The following is a 24,360-nucleotide window of genomic DNA, read 5'->3' on the forward strand; positions in this document are numbered from 1 at the left end:
TGGCTTTGTTATACACAGTTTTTCACCCATTTCATCAATCAAAACAGAGAATCCTCCCCGTGTTTTCTTCATGTATGAAAGAAATACAGCAGTAAACTTTAAGATGCAACACAACAGGCAGTCAAAGATTTATTGTGTCTGTTTGTACACGTAAACCTCCTCAGTTGAAGAACCTCTGAAGTCTCAGTTTGAACTTCTGAAACTCGCTGCTGCTCTTCAGCTTCTCTGGCAAGCCGCTCAACTGCATGAGCGCTTTGTGAGCGTCGTCCATCAGCTCCTCACCGAGCTCCTCCTTCACTCACCCTCTCCAAGCAATTGGCTTCGGACAGCCTTCAAACCCATCTACACCAGTTCCAAGAGGCTGTAAAACACACATTGAGAAAAGCAGTTATTGGTATGTGGGATCTATTCCTGTTCAAAAATTCAAACCTTTTTGTTCCTATTTACATAATTTAGATCCTAAAATGTAGCTTTTGAGCATGTAGCCATCAACAAAAACAACTCTGACATCTTGGGCTGAAAATGTGGGAGAAATAAGGTGTCATGTGTGGCTGTGTGGCATGCAGGATCAAGGATCCATGGAACGTAAACAGCAGCTTTATTTGCTGGAAAAATCCTCCACAAAATAAACGTACAAAAAAAACAAACCAAAACCCTGAACATGGAAACTAAGAACTAAACTAGTGATGGGACGTTCTGTATCGAGGCTTCGGAGCGTGTGTCGAGTAATGGAGGGGGCGTTTCCGCGAAGTGCGTATCGAGGCTTGCTTCATTTATGGGAGGAGCTGAAAATGATGACGTCCGAAGCCTCGCTGCCCGGCTGTACCACGTGACTGGTTCATGAAGCGGTTCGAACTTTGCCGCAAATAATCATTTTCCATACTGCCAGCATAAATATACACAGTATACTGCCATCACTACACTATAGGTGTTTTACACACTCCTTTTGTTGTTGACATTTACAGGCTGTGTGCAAAATGCCACACTCTTCAAATTCATGCCAGCTATTATTTTTACGTCCAGTAGGTGTCCTGCTAGAGCAAATGAAGCTTCATGAAGCTTCGCGTTGGGGTGAACCAATTGGATGAAAAGCTTCAGTGCTTCATGGGGCTTCATCTGCCCATCACTAAACTAAACACTAGGATTTGAGGACCACAGAACTAAGAATGACAGAAACCAGAAAAACTGAGACACCTACAGCACATGGAACAACACGACAACAGGCAAAGGAAAACACAGGGCTTAAATACACAAGGGAGTAATGAGGGAAAGAGACACCGCTGGGAGTAATCAAACATAACGAGACGGGGAGGAAGAAAAACTGAAAACATTAACAAAGGACGCGAGACTGTCAAAGTAAAACAGGAAACACGAGACGGGCGCAGAGACACGGATTTGACACTGAAATAAGGAGAAGCACAGACATGAAAACATAACTTGACTAGGACGCAAGGAACACAGGAGAGGCACAGAGACAGAAACCTAAAGACCAGGAATTCAAATCCAAACCATGAAAAACCACAAATCCAAGAATATAACTTAATCAAGAAACACAAATAGAAGTAATGACAGAAGCTGTGGTACCTGCATGATCTCCACTACAGCCACCACATCTGCCACAGAGATTTTGTCCCCGAGGATGAACTGTTTGTTCTGGAGGAATTTCTCCTCCAACAGGTTGAGCGACTGCTTCATATTTTCAAGAGCAGCATCCATGGTCACCTCCGGGACTTCAAGACCCATGATGACCGGAAACAGAGTCTACTCAAACAGACACACAAAGATCAGTAAGCAGCAGTACGGATCCAGCGTGGCAGCTTATAGTGGCCGGAAGACCAGTAGGTATTTGTTAGCATGGTCAAAATATGACAACATAAAACACAAACATAGTAAGGAATTATATGAGTATGTTATCTTTTGTTCTCCAATGTGTACCTTTCTATTGTTTTTGTATATATTTTGTATATTATTCTCCTGACTATTATTTATATTTTATTTCAGCACAGTTGGTGTGGAGCAGACACAAATTCATTTTACGTGTACTATGATAATAAAGGGTTATTCTACTCTATTCTATTCCATTGTATTCTGTTCTATTCTATTGTAACCTCAGAGAACAGTTGGGCTTAAGGAGAGCTTCACAGAGCTGCTAACATGACTGTAGCAACATTAATAGTAGGAGAAGAAGGATATTAAGTATTATATACCTTATAAAATCAGCTACAGATAAGAACTAATCTAGCAAATGAGCTGATGAAACGTGTCATGTGAGGACGCAGCACTTGGTCAAACTGGGACACGAACCCTGAGCAGGAAGACCTTTTGACAGTGACCTCTGAGGTTCGCGTGCTGCCAGGACAAGTTTTCATTGGCACGAGCTGCTGCAGGCCGGCAGGAAACCAGTGATCTGCCACTGACCCTGAGTATTTCTGCACAAGGTACTTCAGGATTGCAGTACTGCAAGACAAGACAGAACAGAAACTAATGATGCTTTAACGACAGGAAATGTGACAGAAACTCTGCTAAAACTGAAGCGCAGAGTGGCTGGATGGTCATTTTGTTCAATTAACTGCAGAATCATCCATTACTGTTTTTCTGATAATAGCACTATTAAGTGTTAATAGTACTAACAGCAGCATTAAACCATTAGATCTTCATCATTAGTAACTTACTATGAACAAATGAACCGACCAGACTCCCAAAGCAGCTTCAGGCAGCAGCTTGAAAAAGAATCAAACTATTTGAAACAAAGCTAAGCGGAAACTCGACGCCCTGCTGTACCTCTCTGACAGGGTGAAGCCTCCATCCTTCATGACAGGAATCTTCACCACGATGTTGAGTTTCCCAAACTCACTGCTGTACTGCTGCCCTGACACAAACACGTGAAATTCACAGGCGTGCTGAAGTTGTTTGTGTTGGCATCATGTGGAGAACGCAGAAATAATAAAGACAAAAATGTCAAACTGGTCTCAATGCCAATGGTTTTAATGACTCATAACCCCCCTTTTTCTTCTTTGTATCTGCTTTGAAACAGTTTTCTTAATTTTCTTTCCCCAGCACGTCTCCATTATACACAGTCAGGAAAGGAAAAGTTGTGCATTAAGACTTAATGTAAATCTAGCTTTCTGGGTGAAATGTGAAAAAGAAAAGCAGCCCAAAGGAGCATTTTTGTTATTGTTAATGGTTACAGTACAAATGAAAAAGCATGCAGGACATTTTAGTCCCCTGAACTCTTGAAGAGTCTCTGTGTAGAGTTGCAGAGCTGCAAACTTCCAAGTTCAGTTGCATTCTGTTAATCTCCAAACTGTAAATAATAATTACCATTTTACTGCAGAAAGTGAGCTGCTGTGAGATTACCTGCATTCAGGTCGACATACTTGAACTCAAAGGGAATCCCGAGCGCTTTGGCAAACAGGAAGACGGCGCGGCAGGGTGGCGAGATCAGGTCGAGATAGAGCTCTATCATGTCAGAGAGTGAAGGCTGCAGAGGTTTCGTCTCCACCGACCTTCCTCTGTTTTCTCACTCCTCTTCTATCTGTCCAGAACTCCACCTCTCCTTCCACTACACCTCACTGACTTTTAAGTGGTGCCAGCTATTCAAAGCAGGAGGTCACTGCGACAGAGTGAGCTGAGCTTTGCCCTTAGCTTTGCCACCATTTTTTAAAAATGCTGAGATTATCACTTTTACCTACTGGTGCTTGCAATCGGATGCACATTTTCAGGGCAGCAACTATATAATAATACCAGCCGTTTGTCTTACGACTGAAGTTCCTGACACAACTTCAAGCTAGAAGATTTGGATTTAACACTTTTCTGTGCAACCACTCACTGAAATAAACTGCTGGAACAAATCACCCATGAGGTATACAACTTTAACTCCACTGATTAAGCTAATTGTGATTTATGGCTCAAGAAGGTTGTAAAGTAAAGCTCAGCAGCATTCCTGTTAAATCAGCTGATCTCAAAGCTAGCCACATCAGCTAACGGTTTCTACATAACCACTGGGAGATGTCATATGGAGCGGGCTGTTTAAGCAGCCTTAATAAGCCCACAGTTGTCACGCATCTATAAGCCGTTTTGCATGGAGGAGTCCCAGGAAAGGACAACATGGGAATATTCTTCTCTCTAAAAACCAACTCATGGTTGGGAACTCAAAAGAACATCCATCCATCCTCTTATCAGCTTCATGTGGGGATTGAAACTAGAGGACAATTTAGAATCACCCAGTAACCTACCCCAACTAATTGTATGTCTTCGGACTGTGGGAGGAAACCAGAGTACCTGGAGAGAACCTGCAAACCTCCACACATAAAGTCCCCAGCCAAACTGTGGAGTGAAACTGAGGACCTTCTTGCTGTGAGGCAACAGTGCAAACCACCACGCCGCCACACCGCCCGCATAACTTTCTGTAAATGTAAATGTTCTGTAGCAAAACGACGGTGATCATTTGCAATAGTACCAGAACAGGCTTAAAGAGATGTTTATTTTCACACAGGTGACGGACTCATAACCACTTTTTCTTCCTCACTTTTGACAGGATTTTGTTCAGCTTTCTGCAGAAGCTCCTGTGTCTGATTCCTGAGGGAGAAACAGATTTTACACGCTGCACACATACACAGGACAAGATTAGGAATGTTACATTTACTACCTTAAGATTCTTTGCTGAACGTTAACACCTTACGTTTACAGAGACTAAAACACATTTTGACTATTTGTCAAAGAAAAATGCAAAATATGTGCAGCACACACTAGGAAGGCCATATTAGAAGTATCATGTTATAAAACTGGAAGGAGGAATTTGTTAGCAAACAGCTGCTTATTTCCACATTCATCAAAGTAATATTACCACTCAGTGGTCTTTGGTTTGTCTGCAGTCGTCTTTTAACATCTGCAGATTCACTTCTAAGTGAGATCAACCCATAAAATAGCCCCATCCTTTTGTTCTTCTTCCTTCACTCTTTATTCCTATTTAAAGGAAAATAATTTAGGTGCTGAACTACTTTTCTAAATATCTGGCATTCATGCAGAAAGGGCAGAACGTTTGAGGCCCAGGACACTGGCTTACTCTACTGTGTGTTAAACTTGAAGCCTCATTTAGTGAGGAATGCATTGTTGTTCAGCTACTTTGATGAGAAGTGTTAACAGCCATTCTGGCTCTGTTAGGACTCGGGCCTCGCAGGGCTCTGATCCAGCTCACTGAGCTGCTGAGAGGAAACAGCTTCAATGAAAACAAGAGATCAGCTCCCAGCAGAGTCCGCACTGTTGTTTTCACAAGTCATGAGAGTATGACACACAATCCAGTGAAGAGCGGTTCCAGTACCTGACTGGCATGAGGCCAGAGGTCATCTTCAGAGCACGGCGGTGCTCTCCAGGATCTCCAGCAGCCTCTGCACCTTCCACTGATTCTCAGACGACTTCTCTGCATCCTGCAGATGACAGAAAATGCAAAGCTTTGATAATGACTGACAGACATCTCAGTGGACAGAGGCATAGAGAAAGTTTTACTCAAATATCTGATCTAGTTGAATATGAAATATTCTTAAAACGACTACCCAGTACATTTGTGAGAATCTAACAGATTATAGTTAATCCTTCTCAGTAGTGGATATGCTAATGCATTAAATCAGGAAGGAGGTGCAGGTACAAGTGAGTAAGCATGAGCTTATAAATATAGTTCATTTTTTTCTTCTAACTGTAGGTTTTACTCCATTTTTACTGCTGTATTTCAGCTCTTACTAAAGTCTAACCATGTCTTGTGTGTTTTTAAGATAATGTTTGATATTTTTCTGTTTGACTGTGGCTCAGGGGGTTGGGAAGCATATCTGTAACCGAAAGGTCACCGGTTTGATCCCTGGGCTCTCTGTCCTGGTCGTTGCGTCCTTGGGCAAGACACTTTACCCTACTAGTGTTGGCCAGAGGGGCTGATGGCGCGATATGGCAGCCTCGCTTCTGTCAGTCTGCCCCAGGGCAACTGTGGCTACGACCGTAGCTTGCCTTCACCAGTGTGTGAATGCGAGAGTGAATGAATAGTGGTGTTGTAAAGCGCTTTGGGTGCCTTGAAAAGCGCTATATAAATCCAATCCATTATTATTATTACTTTTCTCCTCTGGGAGGCAAAAAGACAACTTGACATTTTAAACTTACCTGTAAACATGACATTCTCCAACCTTTCAAAAGAAACGCTGCAAATTCAAATGTTTTTAAAGAAACCATCATTTGTTGTCTTCGTGACATCTGTCTTTAATTTACAAACAAATACTCTGAAAATAAAGAAAATATTATAAGTTCTGAATATAAATCTTTACTTTGTCTACAACTCTTGCACCACTTGATGCGTGTGTTAAGAATATAAATGGGATGTTTGCCTTCTCTTGAACAAACGCAGCTCTCGTGGACAGTAACCAATATTTTCCTGCCCTGCAGCTGCCACACATATCCAGAGTTTGAGTTTCCAGGGGCACTAAAACAGCGGCACTGATACCCTGACTGTGTTTTACCGACAGGATGTGTCCGAGAATGATGGCTGCTTCCTGCTTGACACCCTCCAGCTTCAAATTCTTGCACCTGACTTTCTGGATCTGGTCTGAGAGTGAAGTTATCCTGGCTGATTTTTGACGACACTCCTCGTGCACTAAAGACAGACTCTGGCTGAAAACAACGGTTAAACACTCGGTTAGAGCGTAGCTCAGTTTAAATGTGTGACGAGAGATGAGCTAAAAATGTGTTTAATAGCCTGAATCTTTTCTTTTAATGTAAGTCTGTCAGTTGGTACTAAAATAAATATGTGTCTGATCCTGTTCTGTGGACATTTAAAAAGACATTTGTCTTCTACCTGAGAGTCTTGATTTTAGCCAGTGTGCGCAGCTTATCCAGCGTACAGTCCTTCAGCTCTGTAGTCAACTGCTGGCACTGTTCTCTTAGCTCATGTACGTTCTGAAAAATGGAAGACAGTGAATGATTTTAGTGATAATTGTGCTTTAATTAATGATATTTAATGTTACTTTTATTTCATAGTCATAAACAATATCAAGCTCAATGCTGGGAGCTGATATATTTCAGGCGTTCTCGTTGCAGAAGCTGCAAACATAATGATTTCATACATCCTATCAGATAAAACATCAATTTTCCATCTTCTTCTTGGGTTTGACTTTCGACACTAAAACAGATATCTTTAAGTATATGTGTAAGTGCAAAACACTGAGACCAGTGCTTGGTCCTCAAGGAAATGGAAGACATGCGCTGTTCATTTCTTATTTGATGTAGAGAAAAAAAATGTAATAAAAAATACTGCGAATTCTCAAAAATCTCAAAAATACTGCTAACTTCTTGGGAAGCAGCAACTTTGAATGATAGGTATAAGTTTGTTTTTTCAGTCCTACTTAAAATCACTCTCATCAGTTGACTGAAAAAACTGAAACTGAGTAGATTTATATAAACTTTCAGTCTCAAACCCGTTTGGGGAAGCTGCTGTGAGCTGTCCGCAGTTCCTGAGAAATGCATACACTATTATATATTGTACATATATTTATTAGTTTCAGGTTGGCCATTCTTGTATTTTGCTCGTTTGTGCTGTTGTGTTTGCACATCTCTGTTGCTTGTGGGGCTCGCACACAAGAATTTCACTCGCATGTGCTGTGCCAGTGTGCCTGCACATGTGATGTGACAATAAAAAGTGATTTGATTTGATTTGACTTGGAAGGCGCTTTAATATGAAACATCCAGCGTCTTAGTGAGGTGACATTACTGTCACGAACAGCTGTCCTCTCACCTTCTTGAGGATGGATTTCTGCTGAATAATCTTAATGAAATCTTTCTCCAGTTCATCTTGTTCAGAACAAAGATCCCTCTGTCTGGCTTGCATGGCGTCTACGTCCTCCTGCAGGGGCACCAGCTCACTCTTCAGAAAGTGAAGCTGCTCCAGCCGCTCCTCGTGCTCAGCCCTGTTTTTCGTAAGTATTTTTTCAGTCTTCAGCTTTACAGTAGGCTCCACGATGCTCTGCAATCGCTCAACTTTCCTGGTGAGTGGACGAGAGAGAATAATGGATGAATATTTATTGCTTGTTGTGAAGAAACAGTGAGATCCTGACTGGACTTCACCTGTCCATCTCCACCTGTTCTGCCACCTTCACTGTTTTGGTGGCAATGTCATGCTCTTCCTTCTGTTTTTCCAGCTGCTTCCACAGAGACTCCATGGCAGACAGACGCCAGTTCACTGAAATCAGGTCCTTCTTCTGCTGCTCCAACTTTTTCACTGAGGGGAGGAGAGGAGTGTACAGGTAGCAAAGAGATTATTGATGCATGCTGGGTAATCCAGGTAAGGAAATCTAAAAAGTTGATTCTGAAACTAAGCCTGTGGTTCATTGTTAAACAATAGTGCTATTTTTAGTCGTTTCTAAGGTTTGGGATTTAATGACGTAACGAAATATGTCTCCCTGAGCTAGAGAAGAGATGACGCTCCACTCGAAGGTGTTTGAAACAGTGTGTAAGCACCACCTGTTCAGTGGGGACTGTGACCACACTGTCCTCACTGCTTCTTACATTTTATTTTTATTCTAAATTTCTCTATTTGACATCACACTGTAAACAGCCCTTTACTAAGTTATTGCATCTATACGTATCCAACGTTTGTACATGCACACACCGGCCATTTCATTAGTTACACCTTGCTAGTACTTGGATTAAACTCCTCTTGCCTTAAGCGATGCCTTAATTCTTCGTGGCATGGACTCAACTGTAGCTCATCTGCTATCATCGAAGTTCTGTGCATTCAGAGATGCTCCTCTGCATACCTCGGTTCTGCTGAGTAGTTATTTGAGTTACTTTTGCCTTATTATCAGCTCAACATGGCATTTTCTCCCAGAGAATTCACTGGATATTTTCCCTTTTTTAGCCGATCCTCCGTAAACCCTAGTATTAGCTGTGTGGGGAAAATCCCAGGACATCAGCGGTTTCTGAAATACTGGGACCAGATCACCTGGCACCAACAACCACGCCACATTCAAAGTCACTTAAATCCCCTTTGTTCCCCATTTATGTGCTCGGTTTGATTTTCAGTCGGTCATCTTGGCCATGATGGTTAGATGACGCCTCACGGAGTGTGTGGAAAAGTCTGCTTACTGTGTGGAGAGAGACTGAACTAGAGTTAATCATTCTGACATCGCAACAACAAATCAGTGAATACTAAATGCACTGAGTCACCTCCATGCGAGTGACTGATTAGATATTTGTGTTAAAAAGCAGCTGCAGATGTGTACCTAATAATGTGGCTGATGAGTGCACATGGTTATCTTTCCCTTTTCAAAGAGCTCCTCAAACAACAACAGTGTAAACCCAGGAAGTGCTCTGATGTGCTTCCTGTCCTGTTTTCAGGTACTGAAGAATTAATTTGTAAGAATATCAAATAATCTTTTTGGTCTCATTGATAATTTGCTTTTTTCCTATTGGTGCTGCTGTCAAAATGTTCTCACCCTCTATCTTGTTCTCTGACTTGAGCTTTTCAATCCGCTCACGCATCTCCTGCATCTCCTTGCTGTGCTGTGGCATCAGGTTGTCTCTGTAGCGTTTGGCTTCCTGATGCTCATTCTCCAGCTGTTCCAACAACTCAGTCACCTTCTTTTCTTTTGCAGTCAGGATGCGTTTCAGGTGACCAGTCTGGATTTTTGAGTCCTCCTGCAGCACGGCGAATTCAGAGACGAGCTCCTGGTATTCTTTCTCCATCTGCTCTCGTTTAGGCCGACAGCTGCAGGTTGAAGAGGGACACGGCAGGCTCAGGGATTAGAGTCAAGAATCTAGTTTGACCTTTGTTATACATACAGTGTGCATCATTGCATTCACTTGTTCACTTAATTGTTGCTCAAGGCCGCTTTAAAAACATTTACAAGGAGAACTGGCTCCTTGAAGGCAACACTTAAAGAAATGGGGGCGGTGCCTCAAGACTGTTGCCTGGTACTGCACTTTAAATTAATTCTCTGTTATATTTAACGTAAATATAGTATTCTCTCAATTTTATTTGCATACTACACTATTTGCTTCCCAATAATCTAAATTTCGAGATTTAGGTTAGGCAAGTAGACAATACTGAAGGGAAAAGCTCAAAGTGTTTTTGATAAGATTAACATTAATATGTTAAAAGTGGGAAAGAAAGATACAATTACACTCATATTTCACTGTATAAATGAACTCTTACGGATTTATTTCGATAAAAGTTAAAGAGAAATAGACTTACCTATCCAGCTGCTCCTCTAGATATCGAATTTGTTTCAAATATGAGGCCATTTCTTTATCGGAAGCCATTTTATCTGCTGTGCTTGCTTTTTTCTCCTGTGTATTTTCCGGTTTTATTAGTTATTTAACTAGTTTAAGCAGAAAACGATAACTGCAAACAAACCGTTTGGCTACTGTCCTTGTTACTAAGGAACTGACCGCTCCGGAAGTTCTCAAGTCAAACTTTACTCTTTAATTAAACATTAAATATTATTAAATCGATGTTATCTATTTTATCCGATATCAGTGGCATTTTCTTCTTTGTGCATATCTTCATTCCAGTTTATGGTGTTTTTCAAAAGAAAAAAAAACGAAGAAGAAAAGGAATAGGTTGTTATAATCGAGTGATGCTTTCAGGGACCGTTTGTCAGATCAGTTTTCACAATCTAACTTCAATATTATGTGGTTGCGTTTATTTATTTATATTATTATTTTGAGGATTTAGCCTTTTATTATTTCTAGTTTAAAATTTATATAGAAATATATGTAAGATTTTCATATTTCTTAAATAAGAAAAATTTATTTTAAAATTCCTGTTTTATTTTATACTTATTATAAATTAACTTTTTTCTATGTTATATAAATTTCTTTTCCATACTGTAATATTTATAAAGCAATACAAACCCCCATGAAACAGTGCCAACACTGTGATCATCATTAGTTGATTATACATACAATACATAGTGACTGCAGTTTATCTTTAACATCTATGCTTTTAAGCTGCTGATGTCATCTTTTTCTTTAGTTTATTCCTTTTATATTTGGATGGATTTGAGTTCACATGTGTTTTCTTTTGTTTTTTCATCCTGTTTTTGTTCCTTTCCTCTCCATCGCTGATTGTTTTCGAATACACCATGTCACATAGACACTGAAATTAAAGGTTTCCCATTCCTAGTGTGGATGGATAACAGCCAACTCAAAATAGAAGAATAAGCCCAGATATTGCTGCATGGATGATATAATAGTAGTTAGACTCTGGTAATAACTACACTTACACATCAAATTGTAGATATGAAGAATAAAACACACATATACGGTCAGACAGTATGTCAGATTGACTTGATTTATTGTCGAGGTCTGTCCTATGATTGGAAATGCAATGAGGTGGCTAATCTCTGTCTTATCTTACCTGTCCTTCCTGTTCTTGAACTTAATCAGTGGTTTGCACCTTGTTGTGAACCCAAGATGATGACATGCCGACCTCCTCAGCAGTAGATGTTGTTTTTGTCTCTCTTTGATCCTCATATTTAAAATCACGGAGAAAAGCTTTACACTCTAAACTCAGCACTTTGAATCAAGCTCAAACATCATGTTTACTTTATTTGTTTGAAATGAAGAAAGAGGCCTCACCTGAAACTGCCTGTTGATTGGTTGTCTAATTAGTTTTGAGGATCTGAAAATGTGGCTCTGTGTATAAAATGAGTCCAGTTCCTGATCAGTTTCTCTAAAGTCTGTACAGACAAAACTACACAATTGTGTAGTTATCCAACAAATTATAGACTTAACTGTATGACTCAGTTAATTAGATTGGTTGTGTACTCATTAATCACTCATCCATTAACATTTTGTAGGAAAGACTGAAGACAATTGGTGTGACTGTCTCACAAAGGGAGATTTAAGTGGGTATTTTTAGAGATATTTTCCAGTTGGTTGCATTTCCAAGTCACCACCAACAGAGGTCAGCAGAGACGCTGGGATCCTCGTTATTCCCCTTTGTGTTCACAACATGTTTGTGTGCATGTTAAGCTGGAAGCAAATATTTGGACATATTTAGGAAATAGTTTGATGACTGAGCCAAAATGAGCCTTTCTTTAAACGTTAGTGCACTATTACTGGAACTGGGAATCCTTTGTTAACGTTTCAGGACTTTCATGGATCATTATCAGCTGATGACATTCCAGATGATTAGTTTTCTGTCTCCTCAAACACTGATGGTACCCAACAACCACCCTGGGGTCTGAAAATAAAGTTTACTGATGTTTCTAAAAGAGGCAAACACCATAAAAAGATATGAAAGTACTTCCGGCTTGCTATTTCAACTCTCTGAACCATCCCTGACAAATGGCAGTCAAGAGAAGCAGTGAAAGTCATGACAAAGTCATTACTGAAGCTTTTCACATAAACTGCACATCAGCTTATATGGTACGTATATGAAACAGTAGCTGGAGAGCTTGAAGGAGGCATGGTGCTCAGACAGGTCTACAAGGAAGTGTTATAAGGAAGAAATCCATCCTTAAATTAAGTCTAAATTTATTGCTGTCTTAGTTATTTCCCTCTTGGGCTTTTTGGCTTTACCGCCACCTCTTTCTGTAATATGCAGTTCTGCTCCTGTGTTTCAACCTGTTATCTTTCTGTTTTGTTTTGTACAAGTATACAAATTCCATCTTTCCAATACTTGACCTGAATTCTTTCACGTTCTCAGAAAACAAACCTCCAAGTGGGAAAAAGCTTAAAATATTTGGAATCAACACATATGTGTAAAAAAAAAAAACAACAATTCACTTTATTAATTTCTTTTACTCTCAAACTCACCAGGTTTTAAGAGTTACTTACCAACAACCTTCCTGTGTGCATTTTGATAATTCGAGAGGAATTTTCATTTTTAAAAAACACCTAAAGCTGAACATTTGTTAACGTTCATTGTAACATTGGTTTACAAGTTCAACACTTCAGCGAAAGAAAGAAAGAAAGAAAGAAAGAAAGAAAGAAAGAAAGAAAGAAAGAAAGAAAGAAAGAAAGAAAGAAAGAAAGAAAGAAAGAAAGAAAGAAGCGGTTGATAAACTGAGCCGTCTACAAAAGGCCTTCTTTGAAGTGTCAAACTGAAAAGCATCACTTCTGTTGTGAAACGTGTTTTATTTTTAAAACAAACACAAACACAGTCTGTTCCTGAAAATAACAAATCTGATAAATAAAAAGCAAACACATCGCAGAACAATCAAACATATTTTCACAAAGAAGTCAATAAAAGTAAAAAATAAAAATAGAGAAGTGTTGTGAAAGTATTGAAATGGGACTCTGAGGTCAGAATGTTTTCAAAAAGTTAAAAAACATATAGTTTTGTTGTTGTTTTGTATATGCTTCACTGGAAGCTAAACCTGCTGAAGATGAGGAAGTAGAGGAGGGCATCCATTACTTGGAGGGTTGGTGGTTCAATCCCTGGCATGCCAGCGTATCCTCGGGCAAGACACCGAACCCCAAGTTGCTCCTGACTCATTTGTCCAAGTGTGAATGTTAGATCAAAAACACTTAGGTGTACAAAATTTCTTGTGTGAATAGTTGAGTGGAACAAGTTGTATGAAGTGTTGCAGTAGAGTAAAGAAGTTGTAGTCAAAACCAGTTGAGTCACCATTTACTAGCATTAGTACTTTTACCAAAAGAGCCACTATAACGCCACTTCCAAAGGAAAGTAAGGTTTAATTCAACTGTGTGGCCTTGCTTAGATCCACTGCAGATTTTAATCATTCTAGCAATCAAAGGTCTTGAACACCCACAAGCTCAAACTTCTTTTTCATCCCAGAAATTACAGGAAACTGACATTTGCTGATGTAAACTTATAATGGGAAAACCCATTATTTGACTGCAAAGGATGCTGAAACCAAACATCCTTAAATGGAAATCAAAGATTAGCAGCAGCAGAACATTTTACTCTCCCCGTTTTGATCTCCTTCCTTTCTGCTTTCACCTCTTTGGCCCTTTTGTTGTGGCGAGGGCTGCCACGGGTCGGCCGGGGTCACGCCAAAACGAGGGAACGAGGCTTAATGCCTTCGAACCCACTAATAACCCCCACCGCGTCCTCTCTAGCCCCCTTCAGAGCAATTTTTCATAGCTCTCCGCCCAGTCAGTCCACGGTCTGGTTTGCATTAAATGGACACATGTGCTCTTTGTTTTGAGAAGTGCGGCTGACACGGACCTATAACCAGCCACATGAAAGATGGATTTCTCAGGCAGCGGCTAAACTTTGTTCAGGGACTTTTAACAGGAAGCGTCATAGCGACAGGAAGCGGATGATTTGACTTCATTAAGAATGACGGGTAGAGTATGCCTCCAATGTGGAAGAGTTGATCTGAGAAGACCTTTATAAGCGGGTCAGCAGATAGATATAAATCTAAAGCCAGTAGATGCTGCAGCTCTACCTCATATATCACATGTCAGAGCTCTACACCCGCATGTTGCTGTAAAAGAGAGGCGACTTTTCTGTCCATGACCAGGATTTATACTCTGCAGAATAATAGCTCAGTGTTCAGCTCGAGAGCATGTGGAAGTTGATGGACACATGAGCTAAAGCTGTGACCCAACAATTTATCTAACTACCAAACCACCCTAAAGCACCAAACAGCCATGAAATGTTTTAATGAAGCTCCTTAGGAGGGACTTTGTAGACTCCAGCACCAGCCTGCTGGATTCAAGCAGTTTTGCATGATTCACAATTTAAAACAACCCTTGTTCATCGACTTCCAACAAGAACCAAGACAAGGAATCACAGTTTTTTAAAGCATTTTCACTAAATGTCTCCATCAGAGAGACTGATGGAGACAGAAGAGACAGACAGATAGGTGGATGTTGGGCATAATGCACAAAGGAGGTCTTTTGTCTGTTCCAGAGGTCCGACTGATGAGCTAAAGAGTGTTTGCAGCTTCTCATCCTGTGTCAGCTGGGACGGTCCCCCACAGCACGCCTGTGTTTAAGAAAAGGGATGCGCTGATACCCATGTGAGCAGCAGGGAAACTAGCAGGAGGGGAATCTGGATTTAATCCAGCGATCTCTGGATCTGAAGTCAAATCTCTCCCACTGAGCTATACTCCCTCTCTCCTTCAAGCCACTTTGAAAACAAAACACTGTATAAGAGACAGACTGTGCCCATTATGTCACCTGCTGGTTTGTGAATATCTCAATTTACCTGACAAGCAGACCCACTGAGCACCACTGTGAGCTTATCAGCAACTTCTCAATCGCAATTTAGGTCTGCCCTAAAGCGTATCATAATTTACCAAACATTGCGTTCTGAACGCAGTGGTATCCAGCTTCAGTCTCACCTATCTCATCATACAGTCGTTGTCTTACATTATCTCTGTGTGCTCTTTCTTCTCTGGGGCACAGAATATGTTTGAAAATCAAGAGCCTACACGGATGTGGGCTCTGTCATCCTGAATGACAGAATTTGACTCTATTATCAGAAGGCTAGGTGCTCGTTCACTGCATCTTGACGGAAGCATGTGCTGATCGTATATTAGCAGAGGTGGGTAGCAACTATTTACATTTTACATTTACTCAGTTACACTTACTTGAGTAACTTTTTGAGAAAAAATGACTTTTATGAAGTCTCACTACTCTTACTTGGGAAAAGATTCTTGCTACTCTATAGAATAATAAACACATTTTAACCATAAATGCATGAGACACAGACTCAAACCTACAGTGTTTTAATGTTATTCTATCTGCTGAGCCTGTCGTGCCCTTTGGAGAAGTAAAGTATCACCATGTATTGTCACTTGAAGTACTTTACTCTATTCTAACATATATTTATATTACCTTCTCTAAATATTAGTTTCATAATGATTTGGAAAAGTGTTTCCTCTGCTGAGATTTATTAATTTGTAATCATCTTATTTATCTGTAGTATTTTCATTTTGCGTTTCAGTATTAAACTACATATTTTTGTCTGTCTGAATATCTCATTTTTAAACATTAAATCAGATGTTGTGATCAGTTACTCAGTACTCAAGTAGCCTTTTTCACCCAATACTTTTTAACTCTTAGTTGAGTAATTTCTTGGATGGCTACTTTTTACTTGAGTAAAAACTACGTCGAGGTAGTGCTACTATCACTTGAGTACAATTTCTGGCCTGTGTATATTAGTAACAGTGAAAATAGAAGGGGGCACCTGGATTTGAACCAGAGACCTCTTGATCTGCAGTCAAATGCTCTACCCCTGAGCTATACCCCCACATTCTGGTCTTTTGCCTGCATAACACCACCCACTGGTTTATGAACTTTTCAATTAAACTGACAAGTAGACCCAATTCCACAATAGCAAAATGCAAACACAGCACAGCAGATTGCTTGACTGTAGCCACGTTTTTCCTTTAACTTGTCACGTTTCTGTATTTAATTCTTGAGCAGGGGAACCAGAGACCTCCCACACTCTGCAGATATCGTCAAAGAATGTTTCCAGCACCTTGTTCTCTCTGTGCCACAAAGAATAAAGGCAGCACTGACAGCAAAAGGGGATCCAACAAGGTACTAGGAAGGTGTACTTACTAGGGCACACCCACCAGATGATTGTATTTATATAGTACTTTTGTAAATCCACATCATGAAATGCTTTACAGAAGCTACAAAATAAAAACATGGATAGGTAAGACAACATTAGGTCCAATAAACTGTAATAAAAACAAAAGATTGCTTGAATTATATTAAAAGTAAAGCAAAATGAGGGGACTTTCCCATAAATATGTGTTTGAAGACATGACTGTAAAAGAAGTCACTTTGTGGGACATATTTATAGAACATTGTTAAACGTGCAAAAGTGTTTAATTAAAAGATTGAAGTTTGGATAGCTTGTTGTGCTGAGCGCAGCATCTTGAAACGTTTCGCCTTTGGTGTTGTTTTGTCTGATCTACAAGGTGTTCGAGTGGCTGCAGGGCTAAAACACTATTTAAAGTTCGAGGGAGACGCCATGTGTTTGAGTGACGTGGGATAAAGTCTGGATAAAATGAAGCTCACAACCTCAGTATGAATAGAGCCACTGTTGGTTCGGGATACGGAGACGATAAGAAGAACAGAATACGATCAACCTTTAAAGGATCCTTTTGGAGCCTGTTTGAGTTATCACACAGCTGAAATGTTCCTTCATGATTTGCTATCTGTGACATTTGCATAGCTGCAGGCATCACAGCTCATTTTACACCTTCAGGGGAGTTCGTGAGCTGCGCTTAATTTACCTAAAATACAGGAAATAGTTTCCAAAATGTAAGATCAAACTTTCAGTAGCCGTGAAGGAAACAGCACTGGTGCATAATGTCACACCCTGCTTCCCTTCAATCACCTGAAACCAACAGGAAGAGTTTTCTCAACTCACTGAGTCTAATGTGGCATGCAGGAACACACACACAGTTACCCAAGTTCAAAAGGTTCTTAGCAGCGAGTTTCCAAGTTTGGGGTTTCAAGACTGTCAAGTCAAGACAAATCAAAGCCCTGAATCATTTCACAAGCATCGCCTGCTTGTATAATGCGACTCGCTGCTCTATGCTATTTTAAATTGGCTGTTGCAAAGAAGTAGTCTGAGTGCAGTCACAGATCAGTGTTGATGAAGCTTTGATTTTGTCAGTCGTCTGTGAGCTTCAGAGAGGAGACACAAGCTTACTTCTCGGTCCTGGCTGCTGTCACATACATCTATAAAAGATGGACGCAATCACCTTGATGTAAACCATTGGTTTTGGAAACATGAGTGGCATCCTACCTCATGCATTAACTTCAGCTCTACCAGATAGTATTTTATTAGTGACATTAATGCTAGAATCTCACTCTGAAGAAAACAAACGCCACAGCAGGTCAAAATATTCATAAGATAATTAACAGAGATTATATGACCTCCTATGCTCCTAAATTTGAGCCTTTTGGATGAAATAAATTCACCCTTCTCTGCAGTTGTTGTGAAGGAGGAAATGGCCATAAACCAATGAAAGATAATCTTTTTTGCCATGCTTATTTCTACTAAAAGGTTGAAGGGGCCTTGTTTTTGGCGACAGTCTCAAGTGCACATTAGAAAAACTGCAATTCTTTGCTGGTTCCACACCAACTTTATTTTTCAGCCCCGTGGTTACCATGTGGATGCAATCTGCAACTTCTCCACTAGCTGCCACTAAAACCTACGCACTCCTGCTTCAAGGTGTCATTGCGCAACTTCTTCCTCTCCCCTCCATCAGCTCAGTTTTTAGATTAAAAAGTTATAAGGCATAATTTATTTTTCTTTTAATTGAAGTGCCACTTTGCTCTTGAGTGCTACACTATCATCACCTGTTCCAGGGGGAGTGTTTCATGAGCCCTGACAAAATACCTCATCCTTGCAACAAACAAACACTCAGGGGGCATCTGGATTTGAACCAGAGACCTATTGATCTGCAGTCAATTGCTCTACCACTGAGCTACACCCCCAGCTGCCTGAAGGCACTGAAAAACTTAGCATCAGGTTAGCAGTTTATTAACAGAAGGGTAAAGGTGATCACTCAACTTGATGGAAGTGTGCATCAGAAGCCCTCGCAACACATCCCATCATAGTTACAGTTGAATTAGCATAGAGACCTCCTACGCTGCAGTTAGACACCAAACCCTGAGCTATATCCCTCGTTCCCAGAACCCACCTGTACAAAAACTGCATGAAAAGTTAGGCCTAGTGCCCGTCACATCACCCACTGGTTTATGAACCTTTCAATTCAACTTATAGGCTGATCCAACAAATCCCAGTGAGAAACTTAGCAACACTGTAAGCTTACAAACAACTTGTCAATCAAAATGTAGATTTGCCCCAAGACGTACCCTCGTTCACCTGTTTTTTGAAGGTTTATCACACATTTTGAATCTAATGGGATTATTTATATAATTTACAAAATGATCACCATGCGATATTTAGTAAGACCTGAAACTGAGACTGTACTTCCACACATCCACTTTTCAGAACTTTTTATACCTTTTTATCTACTGTGTGTGTTTATTCTTGGTTTCTATCACTATCCGCCTCTGCCTTCACTGACAATGGGGCTCTTTCTTTTGCCAAGTACAGTTTCCATAGTTAGTCCAGGTAATCTACCATCCCCCACTCCATTTACCCGAGGAAAGCTACTGATAGCAGCTGGGAAAACAGCATCCTTGTCCTCTTTTTATTCTGCAGTGGAGGCTGAGCTTTCCTGCCAGTAACCAGTAAACACTCCAGTAAGCCAAGAAAAACACCCTAAGATCAAGAAAAACGTCCATAGATTTTCACTGTTACGCTTTAGAGGGGCGGTGACAAACTGGCTGCTGGGTCTTTTTATGCTGTAACATACAAAAACCCTTCAAATATGTATTTGTGTTCAGGCAGATGTGATAAGGGAACAACAACCATCGCACACATGCAAACAACAGCTCAGCATTATGTCACTGGCATGTCACGCTGCACACTTGTTTGTGTGTCTATTTTTTATGGTTTTTGCATTTTTACCAAAAGGAAAAACACGGAGCTCCATCAGCATAATCAGAGCGTGTGATAATAAACAGATTGAAGCCTCCGTTCAAAAGGCACCAGCTGCTGGGTCAGGACCAGATGGGAACCTTTTCATCTGAAAACATCCTGGGCTTGACTTCACCTTTACAAAGAGATGGCATAAATAAGGATTGGACATAAGCCCGGAACCAACGTGCAGCTGTTAGGCTGTGATGATTGTTATGTGTGTCAAATATTTAAAAGCATGATCGTGGATGTTGTTTTCCTTAATGTGGATGTGACGTGTTTAACCTAAAATGCTGAATGAGAAATAAGTAGGTTAACTTAACCACAGGTTCATAATGTGGACGTTAACTGGTAAAGTAGATCTTAGTAGAAAAAAAGCTGAACTTTACTGAATTTAGCAGATTTCTGTTACTTTAAAAAAAAAAAAGCTTATATACTGTACATGGATCAAAATAAATTCACATTTTACAAAAAATGTCTTGGTTTGTGTTTCATTTCTAGCAGAAAGTAAGCAAAGCAAGGAGACACTGGTGGGTTGGGTGTGTTGTAATGCCTACATATCTCTGTCCTAACTGCCTCACAAATTACGTCCACTGTAATACTCACACTTAGAACCTATTAAATTATCCCTGTTTTAGAGGAGAAAATACAAAAAGCACAATGATAAAAACCTTTTTAAGTTAGAACTGGAACAAGTCGACTTAGTGTGGAATCTGAAAATAAAATGAACTGAAAACTGTTAAAAAAGACGACTAGAAGTAAAAACTGATTAAAAGTACAAATGTGAAAATAAATCTGAGGATTCAGAGGTGGACTGGTTTGGTGACTCATGAAGCGCATCACTGGATTTTGTCACAGTGTGTTACTGTTTCAACATCCAACCAGACAAAATTATAAATGATTTTTATGTGTCACTACTTTGAATTAATTTCCCTGCAATAATCCTTAGAAACTTTCTGTCAGATAGAACTGTGAGCCCTCGGACTGGGATGGTTCATGGGTGAGGCGTTTCAGGCATGTCCACTCACGAGAGGTCTGGCCATCTTTTCTTAGATTGTTGCTCCCATGACTTAGACCTGGATAAATGAATGGATGAATGGATGGATAGACAGATGCATCAATAGAACCAATTTCTTTTTGCACAGATGACTAATGACCTATCATTAAAAGGGAAAACATTTTTTCAGACGGCAGTGTTAAGCAAAGAAATGAGACACATAGGAACCACTTGGGAAGGTTCTGAACAGAGCCAGGAAGACGGTTTTCTGGATTTCAAGAAAACAATAAAAAGAAAACAAAGATGAGATGCAAGAGGACAGAAGCTTTTCTGTGCACACTGGTGTGTACTGAAATATATCAGCTGGCTCTTTCAAAAAGTTTGACAACTATCAAATTCATGAAGACGCATCTTCTGTTTATCTTCAACTGTTTGTAACACAGTGAACTAACCAGTAATGCCATCCAAGTACAACAGAGTCCAGCCACTCTCACATGGCTCACATCTGCAGCCACTAGAAAAACTACCTTGAAGCAGCCTGTGTTAACATTTAGTCCTGGATGCTGGCATTTAAACCTTTACCGGTGGCTGTGTTTCTAATTACATGCATCAGCATTCTGCAGCACCTTAATCAGCATTTTAAATGAAACGCCAAGTTTCCATTGTTTCCTTTGACCAGTGTCACTCCAGCAGATTCCTGTTCATATTTATTGGACTTGGCAGTGACTTGGATCCTAATTTTGAGGCGTATTTCTTTTTTAATTGAGAGCTGCTGTCATGTGTTGGAGCAGTGCCACCACTTGTAAAAAAGAAAAATAAAACACAGAGGAGCAAAATGTATTGGGACCATCTGTGGGGAAGTGCTCATTCATGTAATTCACACAGTGACACTGGCTAGCTCAGCACAGGTTTATGTACAGTTACCAGAGCTGTTTTAAGTATGCGCTAACTTTAGACAATAACACATTTGTGGAAAGTACGGAGAGAATGAAATAACAGACCTGCTGGAGATCAGGAACACTCTTCTTTCAAACACAATAAAAATATATGGAGCGTGATCAAAACGCAGTAGATCTGAGGTTCAGCTACAAACTCTCAGATGCCTGCCTGAGGCAAAAATTATCTCATTGGTTTGGTTCTGTCGTAATAGATGGAGACAAATATGCAGCTTTTGAAGTCCAAGTAAACTGGCAAACTTTTAAAAATAGAATAAGTTAAAGCACCAGCGACACCGAACTATAAAAACAATGGTTTTTCTTTGTGTTTGGGCTTATGGCCTCAATCGGGGCTGAAATGTTTCGGTCAAGAAGTGAAGTTGTTCTTTATATTAAAAGCACCACAGGAGCTTTAAGTTGTCCAGATCTTATCCTCTTCTCCATGCAGACATGATGGTTTCTTTAACCTTCCTCCATCTCGGTCGTTTGCTTCATGGAATCCTGTTTAAGGGCTACTGGGCTAAAATGAGCCAGTAGGAAAGCTGATCCACTGCTTATATCTGGGAAACCATACATCATTCTAGTCACTTAAATCTAAATTTAATAACCATCTTTCTTTTCCTTTTCAATTTTCATCTTTCTGTGGATGGCAGAACTTAATAGATAACATATTTTTAAGTTTTTGCCTATCAAAGCATTTCTTGGCACCACAGATTTTATCAGTTCCATGTCAAAAGCTTGTTATCTCCGACCATGGCTTTATATCACATGCTGATGAAGTGCCAGTGAGTAAAAACATGTGACCGTATTAGCAAAAGTTGAGCTCCGGTTTGCAGCGTAAGCACTTTTTCTAAATAAGTGGTTGTGGGGAGAAAAGAGCCCATCTTACTCTAAGACATCAATTTGTACCCTTGAAATTCATGTTTCAACACAGCCTTTCATTACTTCTATTCAGTTTAATGTTTCCCCCCAAGTTTTTAGTCATTTTGAAAAGCATTTTGCAGGCACATGTGACAGGCTGGTGGTTATATTATTTACTAGAAAGCCTGGGAGTCAAAAATATTTCCAGCATTTTATGCCTTGCTGGTATTTACGGTCATGTGAAGAAAGAAATTTTCACAGGAAAGCATTCCTACAAAAACGTAGGACAGTATCAGCCATTTGGAGCTAATCAAACACACCTGACTAACTGAAGTTTCACTACCTCTAAAAAGTAAACATTTAGACAGTTTTTGATTGTCTGAAGCTTTCCAGTCTATGTTACAACAACACCACAATCTTCCCAGAAGTGGACGTCCCAGCAAATTCACCCCAAGATCAGACCGCACTCAGAGAAACTGCAGAAAACCCAACAGCTACATCCCAGACTCTACAGGCCTCAGTTTGCATGTTAAATATTCAACTTTGTGATAGTGCAAAAAGAAAAAGACTGAATTTTTTGGAAGAGTTGTTAGAAGAAAGGCTCTTCTCACTAAACAGACCACGGCAGCGCACCTTAGGTTTGCAAAATTGCATCTAAATAAATGTCTTGATCTGTGCTCAATCATCCAGGTAAGTAAATCCTAAAAGGTTGATTCTGTTCATCTGGACCAAAAGCACCACATACTGTGTCCCAATTACATTTGCACACAATTTACAGTACTTATATGCTTTGTTTAGTGAAGACCAAACACAGCATATAAGCACAAACACCTCATACCAACTGTCAAGCTGTAGTGGAGGTGTGAGGATCGGACAGCTTGAGTCTAATCTCGTCTGGATACCAAAGTGTTCTGTAGACAAATGCGAGGCTGTCCGACAGTTAAAGCCTGGCTAAAACTGGGTAATGCAACAGAGCAATGATCCCAAGCACAGCAGCAAATCTACAACATAATGGCTGAAAAGGAAAAGAAGAAGATGTTGCAAAGGCACAATCAAGGTTTTGGCAGGACCTTAAGAGAGCTGTGAATAAATGAATGTGTGGAAACTTCAATGAACTGAAGCAGCAAAGAATAGTGGGCCAAAATTCCTCCTCAGTGATGTGAGAGAACGATAAAATATTTACTTCAAGTTTTTACTGCTGAACTTGGTTCTACAAACTCCTGGGATTCACAATGTTTATCGCCGGACTGCATAGAGTGCGTAAAATACAAATTTATTTTGTAAAATAACTGGACTTTTGGGTGTCCCCTGAAAGTTTGTGATGCTCAAAAGAATAAAGGTTTCTTACATTGAAAGACTTCGGTGTTATTCATTATAGGATTTGAAATTTCAAATGTTTGTTTTTAATCATAATAAATGTTACAGTTTAATTAATTAAACTGTCAGTTACAGTTTAATTTGTCACCGTGGACAAAAACAACCGTGTCGTGCTGTGGTTCTCTCTATATATACTCTCATCAGCCCAGTGCAAGCTTTAAATCAGCCTGTTTACGTAATTCATCTGCATGCAGTAACATTAATTACAGTCTCCTGTCCAGAAATGAGTAGTGTTACTTTCTTACAGAGCCTTTCCTTTTTCTCTGTCATTACACTTGCAGATAACAGGCCTGATGTGGTGCAGGGCTTGCAGTTCCCTGTCAGCCAATCAGATTTTATTGAAACCCTTTTACACGTTCAAATAGCCTTCAGAAACCTGACAGTCATTACACAGAAAGGCACTGCTAAATTCTTTACCGCTATTAGTGGTTATAATTACAGAAGTGTTCTCACACCGGCTCACAAAGAGGTTTTCCTCACGAAGGGAGTATTTTTGCGTCAACACACACACTCACACACTCCTTGAATTGCTATAAAAACTTCACCTCACTCATACTCCTCCCTAAGAGGTCAAGTATTATCATACTAAGTGTCCTTTCATCAAACTCTATTGGGCAAATATTAGCAGTACTGGAAAGTAACAAAGTACAACAAGTACAAGCTAAATTGTGCAACTAAAATACTTCGATTTCCATCCATCCATTCACAGCTTATCCAATTCG

At 40.0% G+C, this 24,360-nt stretch overlaps 1 protein-coding gene, 2 non-coding genes and 1 pseudogene across 5 annotated transcripts; all 4 read right to left on the minus strand.

The window, feature by feature from the left end:
* Nucleotides 1-116: 116 nt before the first annotated feature.
* On the minus strand, nt 117-3,473 carry LOC113034309 (glutathione S-transferase theta-1-like; annotated as a pseudogene). Its single transcript, XR_013900783.1, has 5 exons — nt 3,358-3,473; nt 2,782-2,900; nt 2,305-2,457; nt 1,585-1,761; nt 117-361 (listed from the first exon to the last, which is right to left on the minus strand). The product of XR_013900783.1 is annotated as a glutathione S-transferase theta-1-like (transcript).
* Nucleotides 3,474-4,464: 991 nt separating this feature from the next.
* LOC113034308 (uncharacterized) lies at nt 4,465-10,594 on the minus strand. 2 transcript variants are annotated; one of them, XM_026188757.2, is made up of 8 exons: nt 10,226-10,591; nt 9,468-9,739; nt 8,098-8,251; nt 7,769-8,015; nt 6,833-6,933; nt 6,498-6,648; nt 5,321-5,426; nt 4,465-4,578 (listed from the first exon to the last, which is right to left on the minus strand). In XM_026188757.2, the coding sequence occupies exons 1-7, from the start codon at nt 10,291-10,293 to the stop codon at nt 5,349-5,351; spliced, it is 1,071 nt and encodes a 356-aa protein (XP_026044542.1). In that variant the 5' UTR covers nt 10,294-10,591; the 3' UTR covers nt 4,465-4,578; nt 5,321-5,348. The 2 variants fall into 2 exon arrangements, with proteins under 2 accessions (XP_026044542.1, XP_080143577.1); XM_080287451.1 differs by lacking the exon at nt 6,498-6,648 and having other exon boundaries at nt 10,226-10,594.
* Nucleotides 10,595-16,135: 5,541 nt separating this feature from the next.
* trnac-gca (transfer RNA cysteine (anticodon GCA)) lies at nt 16,136-16,207 on the minus strand. The gene has a single exon. It is a non-coding gene; the product is annotated as a tRNA-Cys (tRNA).
* A 2,138-nt stretch (nt 16,208-18,345) lies between these two features.
* Nucleotides 18,346-18,417, minus strand: trnac-gca (transfer RNA cysteine (anticodon GCA)). The gene has a single exon. It is a non-coding gene; the product is annotated as a tRNA-Cys (tRNA).
* Nucleotides 18,418-24,360: the final 5,943 nt, after the last annotated feature.

The sequence above is a fragment of the Astatotilapia calliptera genome, chromosome 12, assembly GCF_964374335.1.
Source record: "Astatotilapia calliptera chromosome 12, fAstCal68.1, whole genome shotgun sequence".
NCBI classification, from domain to species: Eukaryota; Metazoa; Chordata; class Actinopteri; order Cichliformes; family Cichlidae; genus Astatotilapia; species Astatotilapia calliptera.

Excerpts from the sequence above, each read along its gene's own strand:
- LOC113034308 (XM_026188757.2), bottom strand. The coding sequence starts at position 10,293 with ATGGCTTCCGATAAAGAAATGGCCTCATATTTGAAACAAATTCGATAT. Across the intron at positions 6,649-6,832 it reads GCTAAAATCAAGACTCTCAG|CCAGAGTCTGTCTTTAGTGC; the intron begins GTAGAAGACAAA and ends CGTTGTTTTCAG. Across the intron at positions 5,427-6,497 it reads TTCTCGGACACATCCTGTCG|GATGCAGAGAAGTCGTCTGA; the intron begins GTAAAACACAGT and ends TGTCATCTGCAG.